General features: G+C 41.0%; 1 protein-coding gene across 1 annotated transcript in view; it reads right to left on the bottom strand.

Annotated features, from left to right (window-relative positions):
- Positions 1-14,261, bottom strand: part of AMOTL1 (angiomotin like 1) — a 98,079-nt gene extending 83,818 nt beyond the window's left edge. The window contains exons 1-2 of the mRNA XM_042458663.1: positions 14,051-14,261; positions 10,083-10,133 (exon numbers count right to left, since the gene is read on the bottom strand). Coding sequence (XP_042314597.1) covers positions 10,083-10,133; positions 14,051-14,135 — 136 coding nt within the window. The 5' untranslated portion in view covers positions 14,136-14,261. The remainder of the gene's footprint in view (positions 1-10,082; positions 10,134-14,050) is intronic.
- Positions 14,262-23,652: the final 9,391 nt, after the last annotated feature.

The following is a 23,652-nucleotide window of genomic DNA, read 5'->3' as shown; positions in this document are numbered from 1 at the left end:
ACACTAATCCTCTTTGCATTTCCTCCCACCCTGAGGCCCAGCCATCAACAACAGAACAATACACAGGTTAACATGGGAATCACTCCTCCTCACTCAGGGTCACACAGTATATATATATATATATATATATATATATATATATACACACACACACACACACACACACACACACACACACTCTTCCAGGCCAGCATTCTCTGAAAATGCCAGCGAAACGTCAGGAATCAACTTCTAGAACATGGCCACATAGCCCAAAAAAGCCACAAAAAACTATTTATTTCGCTGTCTTTATTCTTCTCAGTCCGGGAACATGATTAGCAGACATGCACAGTTGCGCTGAGATGCCACACATGCACAAAATTATCACATTGCTATATACTAATTATTCATTTGTGGATGTGTGCGAAATGCTATTGCGATATTATTTCAAGTGCACAATTGCGTGAATGTATGCCTCATGAAAGCATTCAGCAGAATTACATGACTGGACCGCCTCAAACCGCCCCCCCCCCCCCCCCCCCCCTAATCTCCTTAGTTTGTTTGTTTCTTCTCTGGCACAAAAAGAAGCTAGAGGTTTGTGCTACCTTACAAAATACATTGGTTTATTTGTTTGTTTGTTTGAAGGATGAACTGCTCTTTTTAAATGTGCCAGTCAGTCTGTCAGCTATGCCCTCTTTCTCCATGCTCTTTTCTATCTCTTCCATCCATTTTTCCCCATCCAGGAGATATTCAGCATCTATGACCACTAAGTATGTCCAGTCCTTACTGGACCTTCCTTTTGGTCCACTTAGGGGTTTTTCTCCCTTTTTCTCATTTAAGGTCTTTAAGTAACAGCAAATTTGAAGGTCTCTTAAGTATTAGCCCTGTTTCTCAGTGTGATTCCCAGTTTGGCTATAATCCTGACAGTATTCATCACTTGAGCTTCCAAACTTTGGTCCTCCAGGTGTTTTAGACTTCACTTCTCAGAAACTTCATCCATCTTGGCCATCAGTCAGGAAATCTGGGAGCTGAAATTCAAAATACCTGGACGAACAAAGTCTGGGAATCAAGTCCAAAACACACAGAAGAAATAATCCCATTTGAGAGTGCTTTGTCCTGGTTTAGTGATAGAGAATCTTGGGAACTGTAGTTTTGTGAGACATTGAGCCTTCTCTGTCAGAGAGCTCTGGTGTTGCAATAAACTACAATTCCCAGGATTCACTAGCACTGTGCCAGGGCAGTTAAAGCAATCTCAAACTGGATTTCTGAAACACATTGCAGAAATAATCCAGGGCAAATCACCCTCTCTGCCAAGGAGGAAAACAGTGGGGAACCTTGTCTGAATAAATCTTGCCAAGGAAACCCTAAGGAAGAGTCACCACAGGTCAGAGTCGACCCGAAGGCACATATAAACAGCAAAACCCTGTGATATCCTTGCTGTAGGGCTGCCATAATTTGGAAATGACTAGAAGACATACCATAGTAATAACAACAGTAGCAATGCTCTTAACAGAGAAATGGTTGAGTTAGATAAGTTAACCATGTATGTAAATCATAAATCAACTGAAAGTATTGAAAAGGATTGGGCTTTGGTGATAGGATATTGTGATAAAAGTTTTGAAAACTTAATGGTTTATAAAATATTTTTTTAAAGAGCATTGCTAGTAACATTTTATTTTTGATACACTGGAATGACATGATGGTATCTATGCTTATCCAGAAGTTGATGAAACAGGAATATCAAATCCCAGAAATCCAGGGAAACTAGTTGGAAGTCGTATTTTTGCATTTGTAATAGTAGTAGTTTGGTTATTTTATATGGTTTTTTGTTTTGCTGTTCCATAATTGTCTTATAGATGTTGTTATATGTTATTATTTATTTTTATGTTATTGTTTTTGAAAATTTTGGGTTTTTTTTTAACAAAATGTAAAGAAAAAGAGAGAGTTCAAAAATTTCCTGTCCTATAGATACAGGGCTGACAAAGATATTAGCTACCTGAGATAAAGTATGGGATGGTGCTCCATGCTTTCCTTTCCATGTAGAGAAGATGCCTGGACTGGCAGCTGAAGCTTCCTTGCATGCTGGTGATGGGATCGCATAATTCACTGCCTTGAGGCAAGAGAGAGGATACTGGATATGCTGTGTGTAGGGTTGCCAGGTAAGATAAAGGACAGAGCTCCCATACCTCTAACAGCTGTATAGAAGGGGAATTTCAGCAAGCAATACCTGCTGAAATTGTGTAGTGGTTTGAGCATTGGGCTATGACTCTGGAATAGTAGTTGTTGTGTGCATTCAAGCCATTTCCAACTTATGGCGAACCTATCATGTGGTTTTCTTGGCAAGATTTGTTCAGAGGAGGCTTGTCTTTGCCTTCTCCTGAAGCTGAGAGGATGCAACTTGCTCTAGGTCACCCAGTAGGTTTTGTGGCCGAGCTAGGAATCAAATCCAATCTCCAGAGTTGTAGGCCAACACTCAAACCACACCAAGGTTCAAATCCCCCCTCAGGCATGGAAACCTATTGGGTGACCTTGGGCAAGTCACACTCTCTCAGTCTCTGAGGAAGACAAATACAAATCTCCTCTGAACAAATCTTGCCAAGAAAATCCCATGATAGGTCGCTTCAGGGTCGCCATACATCAGAAACAACTTGAAGGCTCACCACCACCACCACCACCACAACACATTTGTTAAAGGCACAGGTGCCATGTCCCTTGTTTCAGCTGGTTATATCCTACTCTGTTCTCTGGCAGTATGAAGCTGTCATGAAGTGAATGAGGAACTGTTTAAGTACTTCTGCCCATCTCCAGCCCTTACATCTGCAACCTGAGGTGCTCACCTCACTCTGTAATAATGTACATCTTTCCAGTCAAATCAGTACTATAATTTAAAGGGGATTTCTGTCATGCTATTCCAACCCACATGCTTTATCAGAGAATTACCAAATATGATATATTATCTAATACAGTGGTATCTGCTGGGGTTTGGTTCCAGGACACACACACCCCATAGATACCGAAGTCTGTGGATGCTCAAGTCCCATTAAATACAATGGCATAGTAAAATGGTGTCCCTTATATAAAATGGCAAAATCACGGGTTGCTTTTTGGAATTTATATATTTTTAAATTATTTTGAAGCTGTGGATACTTGAGTCCATAGTAAAAAATTCAGTGGATACAGATGCTAATTATAAAATAATGGGCTCTGGGACCCTTTGTAGTTCTGAGAGGTCTTTTTGTGGCCCCCAAGTCCTCCAAAGACCGATCTATTCCTGGCCCCAAGTGAATTGCTGCTCCTGGAAGCTTCTAGGTGCAACAATTTAGTTTTTAAATATTTCAAGGCTTCCTTGACCCAGTTGAAGACTGTGGTAAGTCAATCTGGCAAATACGGTACTTTGGATATTTTTTTGTGTCTCCCCCCCCCCCCCAGAATGCATATTAATACAAACTAATTTTGAACAAATTTGCTATTTACCCTTAGGTTGGCCAACTGAATTTTGTTGTGCAGATTCAGAACCAGTTAGTAAATGAGGGTAAATTGCTATTTGGGATCCATTTTGCATGAGATTTGGTGTTAAATTTGAAGGGATGGTAAGTGCACCTAGTAAAACATTTGTTTCATTCATAAATGCAATCAGCAACAGCAATCTGGACAATTCCAGGTATACTTCTTAACTGATTATAAAAGAGGGGAGAGAGAATGAGAGAGAAGACACTTACCATTATTTTCATCTCATTACACGGATGCCAAATGAGCACGGCATGTTCTTATTAGTCTCAATCCTCTTTCCTCACTCCCCAACCAGAAACACAGCTTCTTGCTGTAGCTCAAGCTTAGGGTTAGGAGCAAGCAGCTTGCCAAAATGAGTTTTACAAACAGAAGTAGCTCCCTGTTAAATGCTCTGGTCGACAGAAGTTGCAAAGTTCCATCTGTAGGAGATGTTTAAAGCAAATCCTCACGACCACAGGCCTATCGTCACCGCAATCCAGTACTAGGCACTGAAAGAAACCTTGTTTTCTACCCCTAAAATTAATAGGTACCATGAGATCTTTGCCATGGTGATGAATGTACATATTTATAACAAATTCTTCGGTGCGCTTTCTCCAATGTACAGTACAGGAGCTGCCATTGAAATGAGCACCAAAAATAAAGAGCCACTCCACATCTGTTTTCTCTATTTGGATGAAGAGCACTCAATTCCTTTTTCCCTTTAATAATTTGACCTCTTTTGTTTCTGACAAGAGGATGCTGTGAGGCAGAGCTCTCTGGCTCTTTGGATTAATTCCAAGCTCAGATGAGGTCAGAATGAAAAAAAGAAAGAAAGAAAACTGGAGGGGGGTGGGTTTGAGAGCCAGTTCTCACAGCTGGATGGCCACTAAGTAATCTCAACAAACATTCTGGGGATTTTGTTTTTAAAGAACACCTAATGGAATTAAAGATTTCCAGTTGCAATTGTAGCATGACAGATGTAGGAATCATGAAAAAGCCTTGACACCTGTCATCAACAGTGTAGCTGCTGCTCTGTCTCCTTTCAAGTGTGTCTGTCTGCATGCTGAAATCTGAGCATCTTCTGCATCAACTTCATACCAAACCACAAAAAGATCCTTGCAGGATCTAAACTGTGGATGCAGGGGTGGGAATCATTTGGCACACATGCTCCCCAGACATATTCTGGGAGCCCAGAACCCTACAAAACAAACAGCATCAGCAAAAACAATGAAGAAGAAATTATTTAAATCTTATGAAGTTGAAGGCTTTCACAGCCAGGATCCATAAATATGGCCGTGTTCTAGAAACATCTGTGGCTGGCATCCTCAGAGAAATCTGCCAGCCGCAGATGCTGGCGAAACGTCAGGAATAAACTCTTCCAGAAGATGACCACATAGCCTGAAAACCCACAAAAATGGAGTTAGTGTACACTGAACCATTGGAAAGTAAAGGTGTCACTATCTCAACCACCCCTGTGGATTCTGGAATATTTTGGATTTCAGGACTCTAGACAAGGAAGACTCAACCTGTACTATGCAGAGTGACTGGGTCAGTGTTGGTTTCAATTTGCTGCTTTTCCTCAGGCATAAAAATGTATTGGGTCAGCTTCTGGTGTCTGAAGAGATCCTGGCTATGCGGTAAGCTTCTCAGTTACTGACCCACAGTGCAAGATTATAAAATAAACTTCAGAACCACAACACAAAAAATACTTTGGCTGTATATCATCAGCCACCAATAAAGAGGACAGAAGAGGATGAAGAGATCTGGGGTATTTGTTGTTGTGTGCCTTCAAGTCCTTTCAGTTTACGGTGACCCTAAGGTGAACCTATCATAGGATTTAATTGGCACGTTTCTTCAGAGGGGGGTTGCCATAAGAGTTTATCAGACAAGGGAAATTGGAAGTATAATCCAATGACAATCTGAACGCAATCATGGGGTTTAACATTACTGTGTGATAACCCACTACACACAAATTCAGGCAATGGGAAGTCAGTCTGAATGCAATCATGTGGGTTCACATTATTGCGTGATAGACTGCCACACACAAATTTGGGCAATGGCATGCTATTTTTGGGCAATGAGAAGCCAGTTCGAACGCAATGTACATTCACATAATTGCACTAAACTAGTGACTTTAAGTGAATGTGTTCTGACCCCACTTTCTTTTCATTTGAATTTAAGAGAAATTCCTCCCATTTGATAAACTCCATTGTCATCTTTTGGAGCTGAGAGAATGTGACTTGCCCAAGGGCACCCAATGGGTTTTTATGCTTGAACAGAGAATCAAACCCTGCTTGCCAGAGTCATAGTCCAACACTCGGATCATTGCATCATGTTGGCGCTCATGATCTGAGGTATATCTACACCTTATACGATTACAGCAGTTTGAGACCACTTTAACTGCCATGGCTCTACACCACAGGAATCTTTATTTCTGTAATTCAAGAAAATAGGCTACAGCTCTGTAGCACCTAATTTTAAGTGTCTCACCAACCAAAAAGCCCACAAGATTCTGGAAGATAAAGTGAGCTAAAACACCTGTAACTGTGCCGTGTAGATAAACTGCAAAAAGTTTACTTAGGGTAATTTGCATGTGAAGATGCTGTTTCAGATATAATTACTACCATTTAATCAAAAATATATGTCACTGTAGTGAGGAAGAAGGTGACCTGGATGCCAGTTACAAAGCTGCTGCTCTTTCCTCTGGTGGGTCTTTATCCTTCAACCAGAGTGCATCTACATCACAGTAATAAGGCAGTTTTATACCACTTTAACTATCGTGGCTCCATTCAATAGAATCTTGGGATCTGTAGTTTTATGAGGCACCAACACACTTTGACAGAAAAGGTTAAAGACCTTATAAAACTAGAAATCCTAGGATTCCATACAGTGGAGCTACAGCATTTCAAAGTGGTATCAGACTACATTATTTCTACCGTATAGAAGCACCCTAAGAAAGCCTTTCAAATGGAGAACATCTTCAAAAAGGAATGTCTTCTAACAGCAATTCTAATAAAGGATGTTTTCTGCAAAGTAGGACACCTGGCCACCCCTCAGCTAAAGAAGATTGCATAGCTCCCTGAGTCCATGTTCTTCAATAGCTGGAGTTCTTGCAGTATCTTCCTAATGATCTTGCTATACTGTATATTTTTTTCACAATTGGAACCTGTTATATATAGACATTCTCCTTTCAGACAGGAGGAGGAGGTAAAATTAGGGATAGAAAAGAATCTGTTGGGTTCTTCCAGATCTCAGAAGTAACAAAATAAAAGTGGAATTTATAAGAGTTGGAAGAGACCTCAAGGGCCCTCAAGTCCTGCCATGAAGAAATACACAATCAAAGCACCCTGACCGATGGCCAATAGAAATAATTTGGTTACCCATAACTAGTTACAGTTGGTCAATCAAGGGTATAACAAAATTACAGTTCAAAAAGCAATGTTACAAGTACAAACAGATATTAAGTAAGCACTGAGGTTGCAACAAAATTACATACTTAATTGGTATTAAATGTAAAAAGTCTAGTTATTTTCAAAGGTTACTTTATGGGCATCTAAGAAACAGGAGCCTCTCCAGTTTTATGCCATTCTCTTATCATTCCTATGATTTTTGCTCATCAAACTAAAAAAAAAAAAACAATCTGAAAATAATTACAAAGTTAAAAAGTACAATTTCATTTTTATAAGAAGTAACAGGAATTGATTATTTTTTTTAAACACTGTAATAACAGAACAAAATACTTTTCAAAAGTAACTTTTCTAAGCTCTAGGCTTTTAAAATTTTGAAGGCTGTTACTTTTATGTTTGTTTTAGTTGTTGGAAGCCACCTTGAGACCTAAACTGGGGGAAAGGTGGAGGAAGAAGACAACGAAGAAGCTGCCACCTGCATTTCCAGATGAAAAATATCCATTTTGACAGGTAACAGAGCAGACCACGTTTGGTCTCAGAAATCCATACATTGCAATGTTTGCTATACATTTTGGATAAGAAAATGCAAACAGAGCAATGTGTACATTCCCCAAAAGTGCACAAATAATCCTACATACATTTGAAAAATGTGTACGGACATGTTTTCATCAGTGCAAATAATGTGTTCAGACATCCCACCTCTAACTGAACAGATGCAAATATGCAAAACAATAAATAAAATAAAATAAAAAATGCCAGTGATAGAGATTGACTAATTATAATCTCAGAAATTTTCTGACAAAGCTGGCAACCTCATATCTAAACTTAACTGATTCATATACGAATTTTTACATGAGACATTTAACTAAAAAGCCAATGAATTCTCCCTTTCTCAGATGGTTTCTTTATTCAAAGCATAATTCTCTTGGATTTTTTAAAACACTTGGTTTTGGTTAGTCTGGCAGGGTTCGGAAATTACAAGTTTTAGGCCACAAGATTCAAATCACTTACTCAAGAGTAGTTCCAATGGGATAAATTTTGTTAAGGGCTCCATACCTGGTCCTCCTCCATCCATCCCTCCCCATTAGAAAATGTAGAGGATTTCTAAAAATGAGTAGAAACACTGAACTTCATTATGCTTGTGAAGTGTAAATCACATAGTTACGCAGTAGTTGCATTATACCACCCTTTTGCTGAAGGCCAGCAACCAAGGTCCAAAACACACTGCAGAAATAGTCCAGTTCGAGACCACTTAAACTGCCCTGACTCAATGCTAGGGAATTCTGGGAACTGTAGTTCTGTGAGACATTTAGCCTTCTCTGTCAGAGAGCTCTGGTCCCCCAATCAACTGCAACTCCCAGGATTCCCTAGCACTGAACCAGGGCAGTTAAATAACACATTATTTTGCAATAATCCATTACTTTATAAAGCAAAACGTCAGAAAAATAAAACTTCAGAATTAGTAAGTCTGCTTATGCAACGTTTGCAGCTATTTTGCTCCATTAGAAATTTAAAACCAAGCAACAGGATAATGCCTGCATTATTAGAATCAATCTGAAATAGTCTTCTGGTTTTGTAGCACAAAACTGTCAGAAAGGGATAGGGAATGTTCGGAGGAGCCAGCATGGTCTAGTGGTTTGAGCATTGGACTAGGACTCTGGAGACTGGGGTTCAAATCCCTGTTCAGACATAGAAATCTACTGACCTTGGGCATATCACTCACTCTCAGCCTCAGAGGAAGGCAAAGGCAAATCACCTCCAAACAAATCTTACCAACCTGTGATAGGTTCACCTTAGGAGCGCTGTAAGTCAGAAACAATGTTTGGAGGCATTACAAAAAAGCCTTAGTATGGGCTATAGTGTGGGCTCCAGAAATAAAGAATTAAAATAGATGTTCTCCCTATATATCAATCATGAGATTATATGTATGGAGTGAGATTATGGTGACTGTATATTTGTGTGTGAGAGAAAAGAAGAGAGAGATAATGCCCACATAACAAGCTTGTGTTTAACACTTTCTCTCCAAATCATGTTTGGGAACTCTGCAGTTATCTCCATTCAGTGGTTGGAGATAAGAGGGTACTTAACTGCATTTAAACTTTAAATATCATGCTCTTTAAATACCTTTAAATGGATATTTAAACTTCTGAGTGGACATGAAGGGAAGTGAGCTTTGCTTTGTATACCTGAAATCTGTTACATGGCACTGTTACACATTATTCCTAAATAGACATGGATAAGATTGAGATGTGTTTTGAATGCCTACAAGCTGCCATACATTGGATTACTGTCGAGTAAACAGGGCTGTAACTGAGCAGAGGTTTATAAGTCAGGCAGGTGGTAGAAATATCTAGAGTTACACCTGAACCTACTGTCTTTGCTTTGACCTTTTTTTTACTCATGTCCTTGGTCCTGTCCCTATATCTTTAACACCAACTACCTCTAGAATGAACCCCTCTAACCCTTCTGAAATTGATATTTCACCAAAAGACCAAAAAAGGTTCTCCATCCTGCTCTAATATCCTTATAAAGCTATCCATGTTGGTGGCCATCTCTACACACTTTATTCCATGAAGTCCACAGTTTATCTAAGCACTCTCTGAAGAATTACATAATGACCCTTTCACTCAATGGTGGAAACAAACAATATATCTTCACTTGAAAAGTTGATGACACTCACACACCTACTGTGAAGTTAATAATCCTTGCTAAAATGATGATTATGATGCATAGCATCATCGTGTACAAAAAACATTGTATGATTTATGTGAGGATGGTGTGTCAATGTTTGGAAAGACTGGGAATTAAATTAAAAAATCAGATGTTAGAGAGAGAAGCAAATGGAAGATTTGTTTAGGTGCCAATTGATCTAAGGGTGTTTATAACCAAGATCTCACTGGCTCACTTCAAGTAAGCAACAGTTCAGTATTCATGACCTCTTTAAGAAAACTAGATGTCTCATACATTCAACCTTCAGCAAAGGTGACTTTAAAACTCAACTCATAGACTTGGAAATCTCTCAAAAGACAAATTACTAAAATTTTAAAGCCAATGGTACACGATATCACTCACTGAGCAGAAAACACGTATGGAACTAGCTGATATTTTTGTTAATTAAGACATCTGCAGTCTAAATACAGCCCCCACAAAATAGCAGACAATTCCATATGTCTTGACTATAAACATTACAATCTGCATTTAACTTACCCAACTGGTGGGCACCAAAAATTGCTGGAACACCTTTGGAAATCTCCGCCTCTGTGAGGAAAGAAAAGCCAACCAATTTTCTGAAAGCAGAGCTTGATTCGGAAACAGAATCTGAGTCATGACATTGTCTTAACCACTTCCCAATGGCATTTTCTAAGGTTTTCCTCCTTAACTGCTTTAGTAAGCCGATGCCATACCTACATTCACTATTTGATGGAGATGATGGTGGCGGTGGTGGTGGTGGATTGCTGTTGTTGTTGGAACAGATTTTGGATCAAATGCACAAAATGCTCCATTGCATAGCAATGCTCTTGGGTCTCACCATCCCACAAACTTTGCTCAGGCCAAGTTGGCTGACTCAGAGACAGATGGCCTGTGCAAAATCCTTGCCCACTCTCACCTCTCTTTATTTTGCCAGTGCTTCCCTGGTCCCATCTTCTTTCTTCACCAGATGCCAAAGTTTGCCCTGCAAAAGCTGCTTGTGGCTTTTTGAGAGCGGAGAAGTGAATGGAGCATTCCCATCGCGCACCCACCTGAATTGACACAGCTACCTCTTCTCCGTCAACACAATCCCCTTCTTGCCATCCAGGCTGCCGCACACTGGTTGCTAGGAAACCAAAGCAGGCGTATTCTGCCCATGTAATACACATTAACTCTCCATCTTTTGGGGGGTTGCATTCTAAAAATTGTATTCATCTATATGTGCGCGTATAGTGACTAGATCTAAATTGAATAAATCCACAAAGTGTTATACTTCCCTGAATTTATAGTACATGGGCACAAAAACATCCCACACATCCCACAGAGATTTGTGGAGCCAGAGTTCTTCCTATCAGAGGGTCAGGTAGAATGCTAATTTTTGATATTTCCCCCCATGACATCCCCAAAGGTCTCAAGTCCTCCAGTGCTGATATACCCTTTATTTTAAAAGACAGGTTTATCCTGTTTGCCTCTCTTGCCATGAAGTTGTTGTTATTGTTGTGGGCCTTCAAGACTTATGGTGACCCTAAGATGAACCTATCCTGGGGTATTCTTGGCAAGATTTGATGAGAGGAGGTTGGCCATTGCCTTCCCCTGAGCAGGCTGAGCTTGTGACTTGTCCAAGGTCACCCAGAGGACTTTGTGGCCGAGCTGCAAATCGAACCCTGATCTTCAGAGTTGCAGTCCAACATTCAAGCTGCTATGCTACAGTGGCTCTCAAGTCACTATGAAATATGTGAAGTCCAAGGCTTTCATGGCTGGCATTCATAGTTTTTTGTGGGGTTTTCAGGCTACGTGGGCAAGTTTTTAAATGACCCCAGCTCATGATGACCCAGTGGATGAGACATCTCCAAGACCCCCTGCCCTCTACTGTTCTCCTCCAACCCTGCAAATTCATGCCTGATTAAATTCTATCCATCTAGCATGTGGCCTTCCTCTCTTTCTTCTGCCTTCTACCTTTGCTATCATTGTGGTCTTTTTAAATGAGTCATGCCTTCTCATGATGTGGCCAAAGTACAACAGCCTCAGTTTGGTCATCTTGGCTTCCAAGGAGATTTCAGGCTTGATCTGTTCTAGGACCCATTTGTTTATCTTTTTGGTTGTCCACAGTATCCTCAGCACTCTTCTCCAACACCACATCTCAAATGCATTGATTTTCTTCTTATCCTTTTTCATCACTGTCAGCTCTCACATTTGTACATGGTGATGAGGAATACGATGGCTCATATAATTCTAACTTTAGTGCTTAGTAGTATACAACAAGTAGACCTTAACTCCTTACCCTCGTACTGAGATACATATGTGCAGGACGAGGGTGCTGTAATTTGAGAGGAATCATCTCAAAGAACGCTCCTCTCAACTGGCAAGGCTCTCTTCTTACCTTGTCTTTTACAAGATGTGTTTAATAATTTTGCTTAGCTCAAGGAGCAATTTGTAGTCGCACTGCATTGGATGTTCTGCTTCAAAGCTAGGAAAGAGTACAGTCCCCTCCTCTCCTTTTTTGGCTGCTGAAATGACTGAGTACAAACTACTCCTTTTAATTGATTTTGCAGCAGTTGAGCCAGGCAAAGGAGAAAGGGGGAAAGTAAGAGGATGGTAAAGAAACCAGGACAATTTAAAAGTAGCTGAGAAAGTGGGATGGCAGAAGATTAACTGGATTTGTCCCTGCCAAATAAGAGCTTGTTTCTTGTGTGCATTCTATGACATGTAAAGTTTGACTTACATTAAGCCAGTTTCCCCCTTTATTTCCAAACAAGGGAATTGTGGTTTAATGTTGATTAAGAAGCCAGGATAATGCAAGCCATGTTCTCCACACTAGAGCCACCACACTAGGAGAGGAAAGTAAGAAGTGAGGAAGAAAGGTTCAGCCACATACTATAGAGAAAGACATGGTCTACCGTGCTTATGAACAAACGTCCACACACGCCTGTGTTCTTCTGTTGTACCAGACAAAAATCTTTTCACCACTTCATGTGATGTGATGCAGAACCAAGAGGTTTTACTACTACACGCACAGCGTTACCACATAGTGTGTCACTGTTTGTATTCACCCATGGTTTACTTAAAATGTAATGTTTTCTGTTTTTCTGCAGAGTACAGAAATGAACATAATAATGGAGACTGGGATCATAAAACAAATACATGCATGGAACTGCATAATACTTAAATAGTAAACAGGACTAGCAAAGACTTTATTGTTATGTCCCTTCTTCCTTCTAGTCCATGTAGTGTGGGTCTTTAGTTCCCAACCCAGTTTGCTTTCACTACAAAAACTCCTTTTGCATATAAGGTTTCATGTATTATTGGTGGCTTATTATTCTCATTCTCATTCTTCTTAATAATGGGCCTGTCTACATGTGATGTTGTTTTATGTAGTTTCAAGTTGTTATCAGTTTATGGCAATCCTAAGGGGCATCAATCACAGGGTTTTGCTGGCAAGATTTGTTCAGAAGGGATTTGAAATTGCCTTTGGCTGCATCCACACTGAAGAACTAATCCCGTTTGACACCATTTAATTGCCATGGCCCAGTGCAATAGAATTCTGGCAATTGTAGTTTGTTGTGCCACCAGAGCTGTCTGACAGAGAAAGCTAAATGTCTCACAAAATTACAATTCCCAGAATTCCATAGCATTGAGCCATGGCAGTTAAAATGGTGTCAAAATGGGTTATTTCTGCAGTGCAGATGCAGCCTTCTTCGAAGGTTTCAGGCCAAGTAAGGATTTGGATTCAGGTTTCTCAGACTGGATCTACATGTGATACAACTCACAATCTGTGATGGGAATTTCTCACATCTCTGTTTTATCTTTATCCCACTTTTCCCCAAGAACTAGGACCCCAAATAGTTTATAGTGTAATTAAAAATAGATACAGGGTTTGTTTGTTTTGTTTAAATATCCATTTAGGGAAGATCAGGTAAGCAATTATCCAGGGAAGGGTTTGCTTTTGTTGTTATTGTGTGCCTTCAAGTCATTTCTGACCTATGGCAAACTTATCATGGGGGATTCTTGGCAAGATTTGCTCAAAGGGGGTTTGCCATTGGCTTCCCCTGAGGCTGAGAGCATGTGACTTGCCCAAGGTCACCCAGTGGGATTCAGGGCCAAGCAGGAGATTGAACCCTGGTCTCTAGAGTCTTAGCCCAACATTCAGACCACTGCACCACGCTTTCATCCATCTTCTGTCTGATCTTAGGGCCTTTGCACACTGTACAGTGATAGTGCCATGATTCCACTTTAACTAACATAGCTCCATCCTGTGGTATCTTGGGATTTGCAGTTTAGTATTTAGAATTCTCAGCCAGACTAAAAATCTCAGGATTCCACAGGATGTAGTCATACCAGTTAAAGTGGTATCAAATTTTATAATTGTGTTGTATCAAAAGGCCCCAGGTACTCATACCACAGCTGCTCTTTGCTCTTAGGAAATTGAAAACAAGTCAGAGCTAACAGCCATCTTTTTTTAAAAAAAAATTATTAACAACTATACATACCTCTTAACACATTGACAAAATGAAGGATCCCACTGTGGGTCAACCAGCTGATATCATCCAAGTTCCATTCTCCATTCAAGTCCATCTTTCTGTGCAAGGTCAAATGCTGACTTGTGAACAGTTACAGCTTCACCAGGCGTCAAGAAACAGTCAGCAGCTCCTTCCAAGGGAAATAGCACAGTGTATACGTAACTACAGTTGCCACCGATGTCTAGATATGAAAGAACGGAGGGTTGCTATAGAAATTGAAATGCTGTGATGTATTTTAAGATTTCACTTTATCTCAAAGGATGGTCATGTTTTATCAATGGTGTAAAGTAAGGCAAAATGGATCTTCCTCTTAAGCCCCCTCCTCCAAGCATACACAGCATTGGCTGTGCTGCTTTATAAACAAAAAACTGAGTACAGTAAAATGTATTTTATTGCATTGCATTGCATTGCATCGCACAACTAAGAATTGTAAATAGCCCTTAGTTTCATGCAATAAAACCCTCAAGCAAATTTACACAGATGTCAGAGCTGGATACATTGTGTCTGCCTTGCCTGAATGGAGGCTCAGTCTGCTGCTATAGTGCTCCACTACAACCTTGCAAATGAAGGCCTGTACGTAATTTTGACTGTCTGTATTCTCCTGACTTCAAATGTATCAACTTGAATAAAACTGAGTTTAAAAATGTGGAGGGAGGCCATGTATGCTAGTCTGAACTTATTCAAGGAACAAGGAAAAACAAAACTACCTATGCACTGGTTAGGGAAGCCTGCCGCCTAGTGACCAAAAATGGTATTATAGGTGCTGCAAATTCATTCACACATTTAAATTAGAATCATAGAATCATCGAGTTGGAAGAGACCACAAGGGCCATCCAGTACAATCCCCTGCCATGCAGGAAATCTCAATCAAAGTACCCTTGACAAATGGTCATCCAGCCTCTGTTCTGGACCTCATCCCCTTTCCCGCCACCATTCCCTTCTCCTTTTGTGTCATGTCTTTTAGATTGTAAGCCTGAGGGCAGGGAACCATCTTATTAAAAATAATAATTGTAAGCCGCTCTGATAGCCATTAGGGCTGAAGGGCGGGGTATAAATACCAGAAATAAATAAATAATAATTAATAAATAAAGACCTCCAAGGAAACAGACTTCACCACTCTCCAAGGGAGTGTATTCCATTGTCGAACAGCTCTTACTGTCAGGAAGTTCTTCCTAATGCTTAGGTGGAATCTACTTTTCCTGTAGTTTGCACCCATTGTTTCTGGTGCTGCAGAGAACCACCTTGCTCCATCCTCAGTATAACACCCTTTCAAATATTTAAACAGGGCTATCATATCACCTCCTAATCATCTCTTCTCCAGGCTAAACATATCCATCTCCCTAAGTCTCTCCTCATAAGGCATGGTCTCCAGACCCTTCACCATTTTGGTTGCCCTCCTCTGGACATGCTCCAGACTGTTGACATGTTTCTTGAATTGTGATTAATTAACATATTTCAAAAAGCAAATTCAAGCTCCATACAAATTTTAACAAAAATCTTCCAACAAATATGGAAATGCTCAATATATAATCTAGCCCTGCAAAAAGGGGGCAATAAGAATCACACTCACGTTGTATCAATCTCCTATGCAAGCAAAGTTATTCCCAAGATTTTACAAGAAAGGCTTTAATCATACATAGAATAAAAAATGTCACATGTTTAAGCTTGGTTCAGAAAAGGAAGAGGCACTTTGGATCATACTGCAAACATATATTGGCTAATGGAGTACACCAAAGAATTTCGGAAGAAAGTCATCCTGTGTTTCTTTTTAATTACAGAAAAGCCATTGGTTGTGTAAACCATGAGAAATGATGGACCACTCTAAGAGAAATGGGTGTGCCATAATATATGATTGTCATGATGTATAACCCCTACTTAAGAGGAGGCCACTATCAAAACAGAATATGGAGATACAGAATCATTTCTAATTGTAGTCTATCATTCCATCCATTTAATTTATATGCAGAACATATACAAAAAGCAGACTAAGAGGCATGAGGTGTGAAAACTGGGGGCAGGAAGACCAACAATTCAAGATACACAGATGACAACATATTACTAGCAGGAAATAGCAAAAATAACTACAGTATTGGGGAAAGTTAAGAAAAAAGCTGCCAAAGCAGGATTACAGTTGAATATCAAGGGGAAAAAATAATGACCATGGGTTATTTACTTAACTTTAAAGAGGGTGATGAAAACATTCAAATAGTTTCTTATAAATGCTATACCTTGGTTCAGTTATCAATCAAAATGGAAATGTAGTCATGAAATTAGAAGACTAGCACTTGGAAAGGTAGCTATGAAGGAACTAGATAAAATTCCAAAAAGAGAAAACTAAATAATATTGGCCCAATACAGATGGGCCTTTTTTGTGACGCCCTCGTCATGTGCTAGGGTTGCCTGGGGGCAGAGTGCCCCCACGCCCTGCAACCCTCGCACGTGACGAGGGCATAACAATGGTGGTGCCCTGTATACATGATTGCGCTATTGTTATGTAAGCACTGCACGGTGTCCAAGCGGCGCCGCGTGGTGCTTATGTACCAAGTGTGTCAGTGGCACACTCATTACGCTGCCACGGTGGGGTAAAAAGAACCCACTTTTCACAGGTTCTTTTTCCTCCGCAGGGAAGCTGTGCGGTTTGGCGGCTGTGGCTTCCTTGCGGAGGAAAAACAGGCACTGGCAGGCTTCCCTTTTTGGGAGGTCTTACCATGCTATTGTCATGTAAAAAGAGATATCATTGAATATCAAATTCAGAATCATCCATGCCATAGCATTTCTGATTTCTATGTGTTGTTGTCAAAGCTGGACACTGAAGGAATTTAGCAGGAAAAAAACTAAGAAATTTGAAATGTGGTATTGGAGGAGAGGACTGCAAAAACAAACAAACGGATGAGTTGGACTGCAAAAATGACAAAAAAATAGGTCTGGGATCAGCTCAAGCCTGAACTCTCTCCATGAGCCAAACTGAGTTAACTTGGGGCTTAACACGAAAGAACATGATTCACTAGAAAAGTTAACAATCTTGGCAAAGCTGAAGGCAGCAAGAGAAAGACCCACAGCTCAGGTTCATTGGGGGAGGAGGTGTCTCCCATTCATAGGAGCACTATAAGCAGTGCCTTCACTAGGGTTGGTGTCACCCACAGGCTGCCTGGCACACACACCAGCCATCTCCCTCCACCAGCCAGGCCCGTTCCTGTGGGGTGAATGAGCTGATGCTGCTACCTGACACCCTTTTGGGGGTCTGGTGGAGCTGCTGGATGAGTGGAAGAGGGAGGTAATTCACAGCTGCTGCAACTTGCCCCCATTACTTCAGCCTCTGTTCTTGTGTCGCAGAGGCTGCCTGCACAGGCATCCCACTGGACTGCCGGATGTATCCATCATTGATGCAGGTTGCTCACTTGTGAGGTCAAAACAAGATGTCCAGTGATGGTCACATACTAGGTTCCTCATTCTGACTTCAGAATAAGCACTCTGTGGTGGTAGGATGCCCATCCAGACAGCCACAGTGGCATGGGAATCTTCTCCAGAAGATCCGGAGCAATTACATTTTAAGTGTGTTATACCCTCGTTCTGCTGTGGAATGCACTAAACAATGTCCAGACTGCTTGTACCAGAACAAGGGTTTGGGTTGTGCATTGTCCAAACACCAGAATAGGGGAAGAAACAGGGTTTTTGGTCCATGCCAAAAAATCCACAGGAGTTTATCGTGCTGCCCTTTTCTCCGAGCCAGGAACGGATGCAATGATACACAGATTTTATTGCATGCCTCCATGCCCAGGCAGGAGGCATCCCATACCCGATCCAGACTTCTCCTGTACTTTGCAAAGAATGCGATATGTAGTTTGATAAACTCCATAGTGTTATTATTCCACTTTAACTGCCATGGCTGCATCCTGTGGAATCCTGGTATTTGGTGAGGCACTGGAGTTCTGTGGATAAGACTTCTAAATGCCCTTTCCACAGTTGCCAATCCCAGGATGTAATAGGATTTTGCCATGGCATTCTAAGTGGAACAATAGTGCTATAATTCTGTAGTGTGAATGGGCCCCTGCTTCCTGATCTGATTGTCTTAGACACTTATTTTTTCACACTTTTTTTTGTCCCGAAGAGATGCAAATTGCTGCGCTGATGCATACTGGGTTTGTTGTTTCCATTACATTTTGGATTTGTGAATATCTTTTGAGTCATTTTAACCCTTGTGTTATTCACACATTTCATTGTTTCAGGTTAAAATGGAGCTGCCTTCCTTCCTTTAATGATACAGAGTGATCTGAATCGATTTGGAAGTGTATTCACACTGCTGATGATGGGTATCGATGCGTATCTTTCAGGAAAACTTGGGGGGGGGGGAGAACCTGGTATCGAATACCCCAGGTTAAGTGAGTTTTTTGCCAGCCCCTGCCCCCAAAGTGCATCGAGTGCATTTGGGACATGTGTGAACGCCAACTATTCAACCCGGATTGTATTTTCATACTGTGAATGGAGTGTTACTCTTCTTCAGGGTGGGACTTGTCCTGGAAGTGACACACATTAAGCTTTGATTCCAGATTGCATGAATGGATTCTTTCAAACCAGTTTTGAAAAGCAGGTGACACTGTCAATTTAGGTAATGTGCTTGCTAAGAAAGGAGGCTTATAGGCAGGAATGGAACCAGTGGAACAAGAATGAACAATCAAGGGCCTCTGTTATTATATATCAGATGAGGAGAGCAACTACCCTGCTTTTTCTGCCTTGTAAACAGAGAGCTGTCTGCAAGCTATGTTTGCCAGAAGGCCTGGCAGTGCTTTGGAGTGTTGCTCATTTTTCCCAGCTGTATTACTTGGAATTTTATCACATGAAGCTATAAAGCGGAATTTTAACAGTATAAAGGCATTTTTGGCTGGTACATATCACACAACATGTCTATCCTGCTGCCACCTTGTGTTCCATTTGTTACTGTTGTGTACCTTTTGTGTGCCCATGCATAGTGGGTTGAGCGCTGAACTATGACTCTGGAGAACAGGGTTTGAATCCTGACTCAGCCATGGAAACACACTGGATAACCTTGGGCAAGCCACACTCTCTAAGCAATGGCAAACCCCTTCCTAAGAAACTTCCCAAGAAAATCCTGTGATAGGGTCACCATAAATTGGAAATGACTTGAAGACACATAACAACCTTTTCATTGATGGGCAAAACCTGTTGATAGGGTCCTTCCTGCGATAGGTGTCTTCCACTGCAGTTCTGCTTCTCAAGTAGTTACATGGTGTGAGTGGGTGTAATTTTGCTTCGCTCCCGCTCTCCCTTTCTCACTAGCAGCAACTGTAGCCACTAACACCTTCCCGAAGCCAGCTGCTGTGTGCACAGTCACATAGCAGCTGGTTTCAGTAGGCAGTTGGCAGTCCCAAGCACTTGTTTCCTCCTTCCTCCTCAAACATGGCTTGCTTGTGTGATTGTGCACACAGCAGCCCCACACTGTGGGAGGAGGAAGGAGTAGAAGTCATGGCTGCCAACTGATTCCTGAACACAACTGCTGTGTGCACATTCACGAAGCAACCAGCTTTTGGAGGTGGTTGGTAGCAACTATTGCTCATTCCCTCTCTTCCTCTTGAAAAGCAGAATGTAGTAGTGGGGGAAACAGATGACGCAACCATGGCTTGCCAAAGTGCTTTATGGGGATGGAGCAAGCTTGTTTTCTGCTGCTCCAAAGACTAGGACCAAGAGCAATGGATTCAAACAACAGGAAAAGAGATTCCAGCTCAACATTAGGAAGAATGTCCTGACAGTAAGAGCCATTTGACAGTGGAACCCACTCCCTCGGAGAGTGGTGGAGTCTCCTTCCTTGGAGGTGTTTAAACAGAGGCTGATTTGGAGCCATCATGTCAGGATCTTCCCCACTAGCATGTCATAGGAGGAGAAGGAAGTTCAGACAATAGCAGAGTCTTATTCTAAAATAACAAAGTGGCAATGTTTTAAATATACCTACCAGTGAGAGAGATGGAAATAATCCAGTAATTGATCTTATCAAAAGATCACACTCCAGCCTTATGAATGAATAGTCTTCTCCTCCATTTCTTTTGGAGGAGTTTTAGGTAAGAGAAGGAAACAAAAGAGCAATGGGGAGCCAAGCAGAGGAGCTGCCTAATAGTTAATAAATAATTTTAGGCAGGAAAAGAGAACAAGAAAGAGAGAAATTCCTTGTTCCCTGTGGGGATTTCTACCCAGCAGTGGTAATCTAGCCTAATCCATGATGTTTTGCTGCCTGAGGCAATGCATTTCATTTCCCATTCCACATACCTAACTCTGGGGACAGAACAGTTTTACTGTCCTATTGTTAGAGTACTCAAGTTACATTTTTGTGGCCCTATGAAGCTGAAATGTCTAAAGATCTGCATGTGAGTCTGTCCCTTGCTGGTGAAACTAAATCCAAGAGACATGAAATCACCGGCTCCTCTCCAACAAATATTTCAAATGCAGCCACTAAAGCTCCTAGCTTCTATTGCTGCACATGAGCTGCCTGCCAACAATTCAGAAAGCAGAACCCTGCACAAAACATATTAAGCCAAATCACAGCAGGCAGCAAGAAACACCAGGGGGAAAAACTGGCTAGGATCAAAAGGAATGCATTTTCTTTAAACCAGAGCTCACAGAAGTCAAAAATTATGTAAATATTTGGAATTATTTGGCAAAGGTGAAAATGAATTAGATAGGATAGGCTACGTCCATTCATTGCAAAGTGCAATATGAACCTCCCTGTCTGCAATACAGTGGCCTCTGGAAGAGTATACAGTATTTAGAAATTCTCATCGGACATCCAGCCTCCCCTTTCTGTAAAGGTTCATGCAGTCCATATGCTTCTATCCAACACCATCCTTTTCTCTTTTAAAGCAGTTTTCCCTAAACTGGAGCTCTCCAGATGTGATGGACTACAGTTCCATTGCCCTCAATCAGTGTGGGGGTTGAGGGTAGGGGTTGATGGTAGTTGTAGTTACACACACACACACACACACAGCCTGCTGAGTTAGTGAAGGCTGCTTTAATGCCGCCCATACTCTTAGCCCCATTCTCTCCCAACCATTCATTTTCTGCCTTGACATTCCTACTTATGGGATTTTAAGTTTGCAGGTCTGCCCCACCCAACCACCCAAGCGCTGTCACTCTTTTGAAAGAACACAGATGAAAAAGCAAGTAGGTGATTAATTTCCCATGCATTTGCATGCTAATATAACAATATAAAACACAGAACCAGTGTGTTGTAGTGTTTGAGCATTGGACTATGACTCTGGAGAAATTCAGGGTTTGAATCCCCACTCAGCCATGGAAACCAACTGGGTGACCTTGCGCAAGACACACTCTCTCAGCTTCACAAGAAGGCAAAGGCAATCCCCCTCACCAACAAATCTTGGCAAGAATACTCCATGATAGGCTTGCCTTAGGGTCTCCCTAAGTCAGAAATGACTTGGAGGCACACAACACACACACAATCCAATATGTCTGAAGATCAACAAATTTTAATTGACTTTTCATGTGCATGCATGAAAAATGTCATAGTAAGCATAATCTCAAAAAAGGCATCCCCTCTTGTATTTGGGAGAAAGAAAATATGTTCTTTTAAAATTGGGCAGAAAAAGGCAGCATCAGTAAAACACACACACACACACTTATTTCAAACTATCTGTAAAGTTAAAGGGATAGCTGTTGGTATCACAAGGCCTGTTCTGTATTGCCTCAACTTGTCAAGTATTTAATAGTTACAGTTTTTTAGGGACTCTTGAAAAGGGGGTGCTATCATAGCTACAATTTTAAGAGACATCAGAAGAAGATTAGGACTTGGAATGGCAGCTATGGAGGACCTAGACAAGATCCTGAAGTCTAAAGATAAATCACTGAATACTACAGTAAGGATTATCTGTTCCATCCTGTTTCTCATTTCTATATATGGCTGTGAAAACTGAACAGTAAAGGAAGTGGATAGGAAGAAAATAAACCCATCTGAAATGTGGTACCGGAGAAGAGTTCTATGGATACCATGGACTAGAAAAAAGACAACATGGATGCTAGAGCAAATCTAGCCTGAACTCTCCCTAGAAGCCAAGATGACTAAACTGAGGCTGTTGTACTTTGGCCATGTCATGAGAAGACATGGTTCACTAGAACAGACAATGATGCTTGGTAAAGCAGAAGGCAGCAGGAAAGAAGGAAAACCTCATTCCAGAGAAAGAGGTTCAAGCAAGTAATAGCCCTGAGCCTAGAAGGTCTGAGCAAGGCTGTTGAGGAGAGGGAGAAGAGGGCTCTCATTCATGGGGTCCCTGTAAGTAGAAGTTGAAATTGACAGCAGTTAGCAACCACCACCACCCTTTACTTTTCCATTGTTCAAAAGTAACTAAAGTGGAAGTAGTTAACTGCTTTTAAAACATCTGAATGCTGCAGGCTGCTAGATTCTGGTTCGAAACATGCTTTCTTTCTCTCTACTCTATTGCTGCCTCAACACTCTTGATGAAACAAGCAACAGTACAACTAGCATGCTATACAGCTGGGGGTGTGTGTGTGTGTTAACATATAACTGTTTTCTTGCCAAAAGATTGACTGTTACACTGTCAAAAGATTCAAGTACTAATCCAATTTGCCTTGTGGTATGCACATTTCTTCCAACCTTTCACAGATGAAAATCAGGACATGTGTGACCAAGTAATATCAGAGTGTGGTCAAGATGGCAAAATAAATTAATAACAAAGAAAATACAAGATAGGACAGGTTGCAGCAGTTTGCTTTTGACTGAGCCTGCTGGAAAGGGCAAGATTCTGCTCATTCCTCTCCTCTTCATGTGCTAACTGAAAACAGTTTGCAGCACTTGGAGTAAGTGGAGGTAAAGAGGGGAACTGGAAGGAGAAAAGGGAAAAATTGAGTATTTTAAAAGTAGCTTTAAAAAAAAAAGTAGGACAGCAGAGGATTAATCTGGACTGTCCCTACCGAACTGGGACAGTTGGAGGCATGGAGTGGAATGAGTGGGGAATTCCCTTTTGCTTCAGGAACTAAGCAACTCATGGGCCATCCTTATAGCAGAGTCCTACTATAGATGAATTTGCAAAAACTTTATATGTGAAATAATTAGTAGACCTTTTAAAGCTCTACTGTCATAGCCATCAGAAGTAGTTTTGATTTTAAACATTTTACTGATTCCAATAACCAATTAAATGAGGCATTTCTTTCCTGTCCTTCTTCCCCGTCCTTCCTTATTCCTTCATTCCTTTCTTTCTCCTCACCATTTCCTTCCTTTTCTCTGTACAAAAATTACTATAGTGTGCAAATTATTATTCTAGCTGCGTTTTTCTAAAACCTCTTATCTTTAAGAACTGGATTCCAGGGAACAAAGGTCAGTTAAGCTTTGGGCCTGGAATGTCTCCACTTTAAAACAATCTGCCACTGCATGTATTCCCTGGACAGGAACAGCTGTGCCAGAATTTTGTTAGCGTTTCTGCACTCCATTAAGTCTTGCACAGTGTTGGGAAAAAGGAAATGGGAATAGGCTGAGAACAGCTCACATAAGCAAGGAGACTTGTGGGGCTAGTCTGCAGTCTTGCAAAGCATCGCAA

The sequence above is a fragment of the Sceloporus undulatus genome, chromosome 3 (genome assembly GCF_019175285.1).
Source record: "Sceloporus undulatus isolate JIND9_A2432 ecotype Alabama chromosome 3, SceUnd_v1.1, whole genome shotgun sequence".
NCBI classification, from domain to species: Eukaryota; Metazoa; Chordata; class Lepidosauria; order Squamata; family Phrynosomatidae; genus Sceloporus; species Sceloporus undulatus.
The sequence above is the reverse complement of the archived record's forward strand: the minus strand, read 5'-3'. Positions and strand labels throughout refer to the sequence as shown.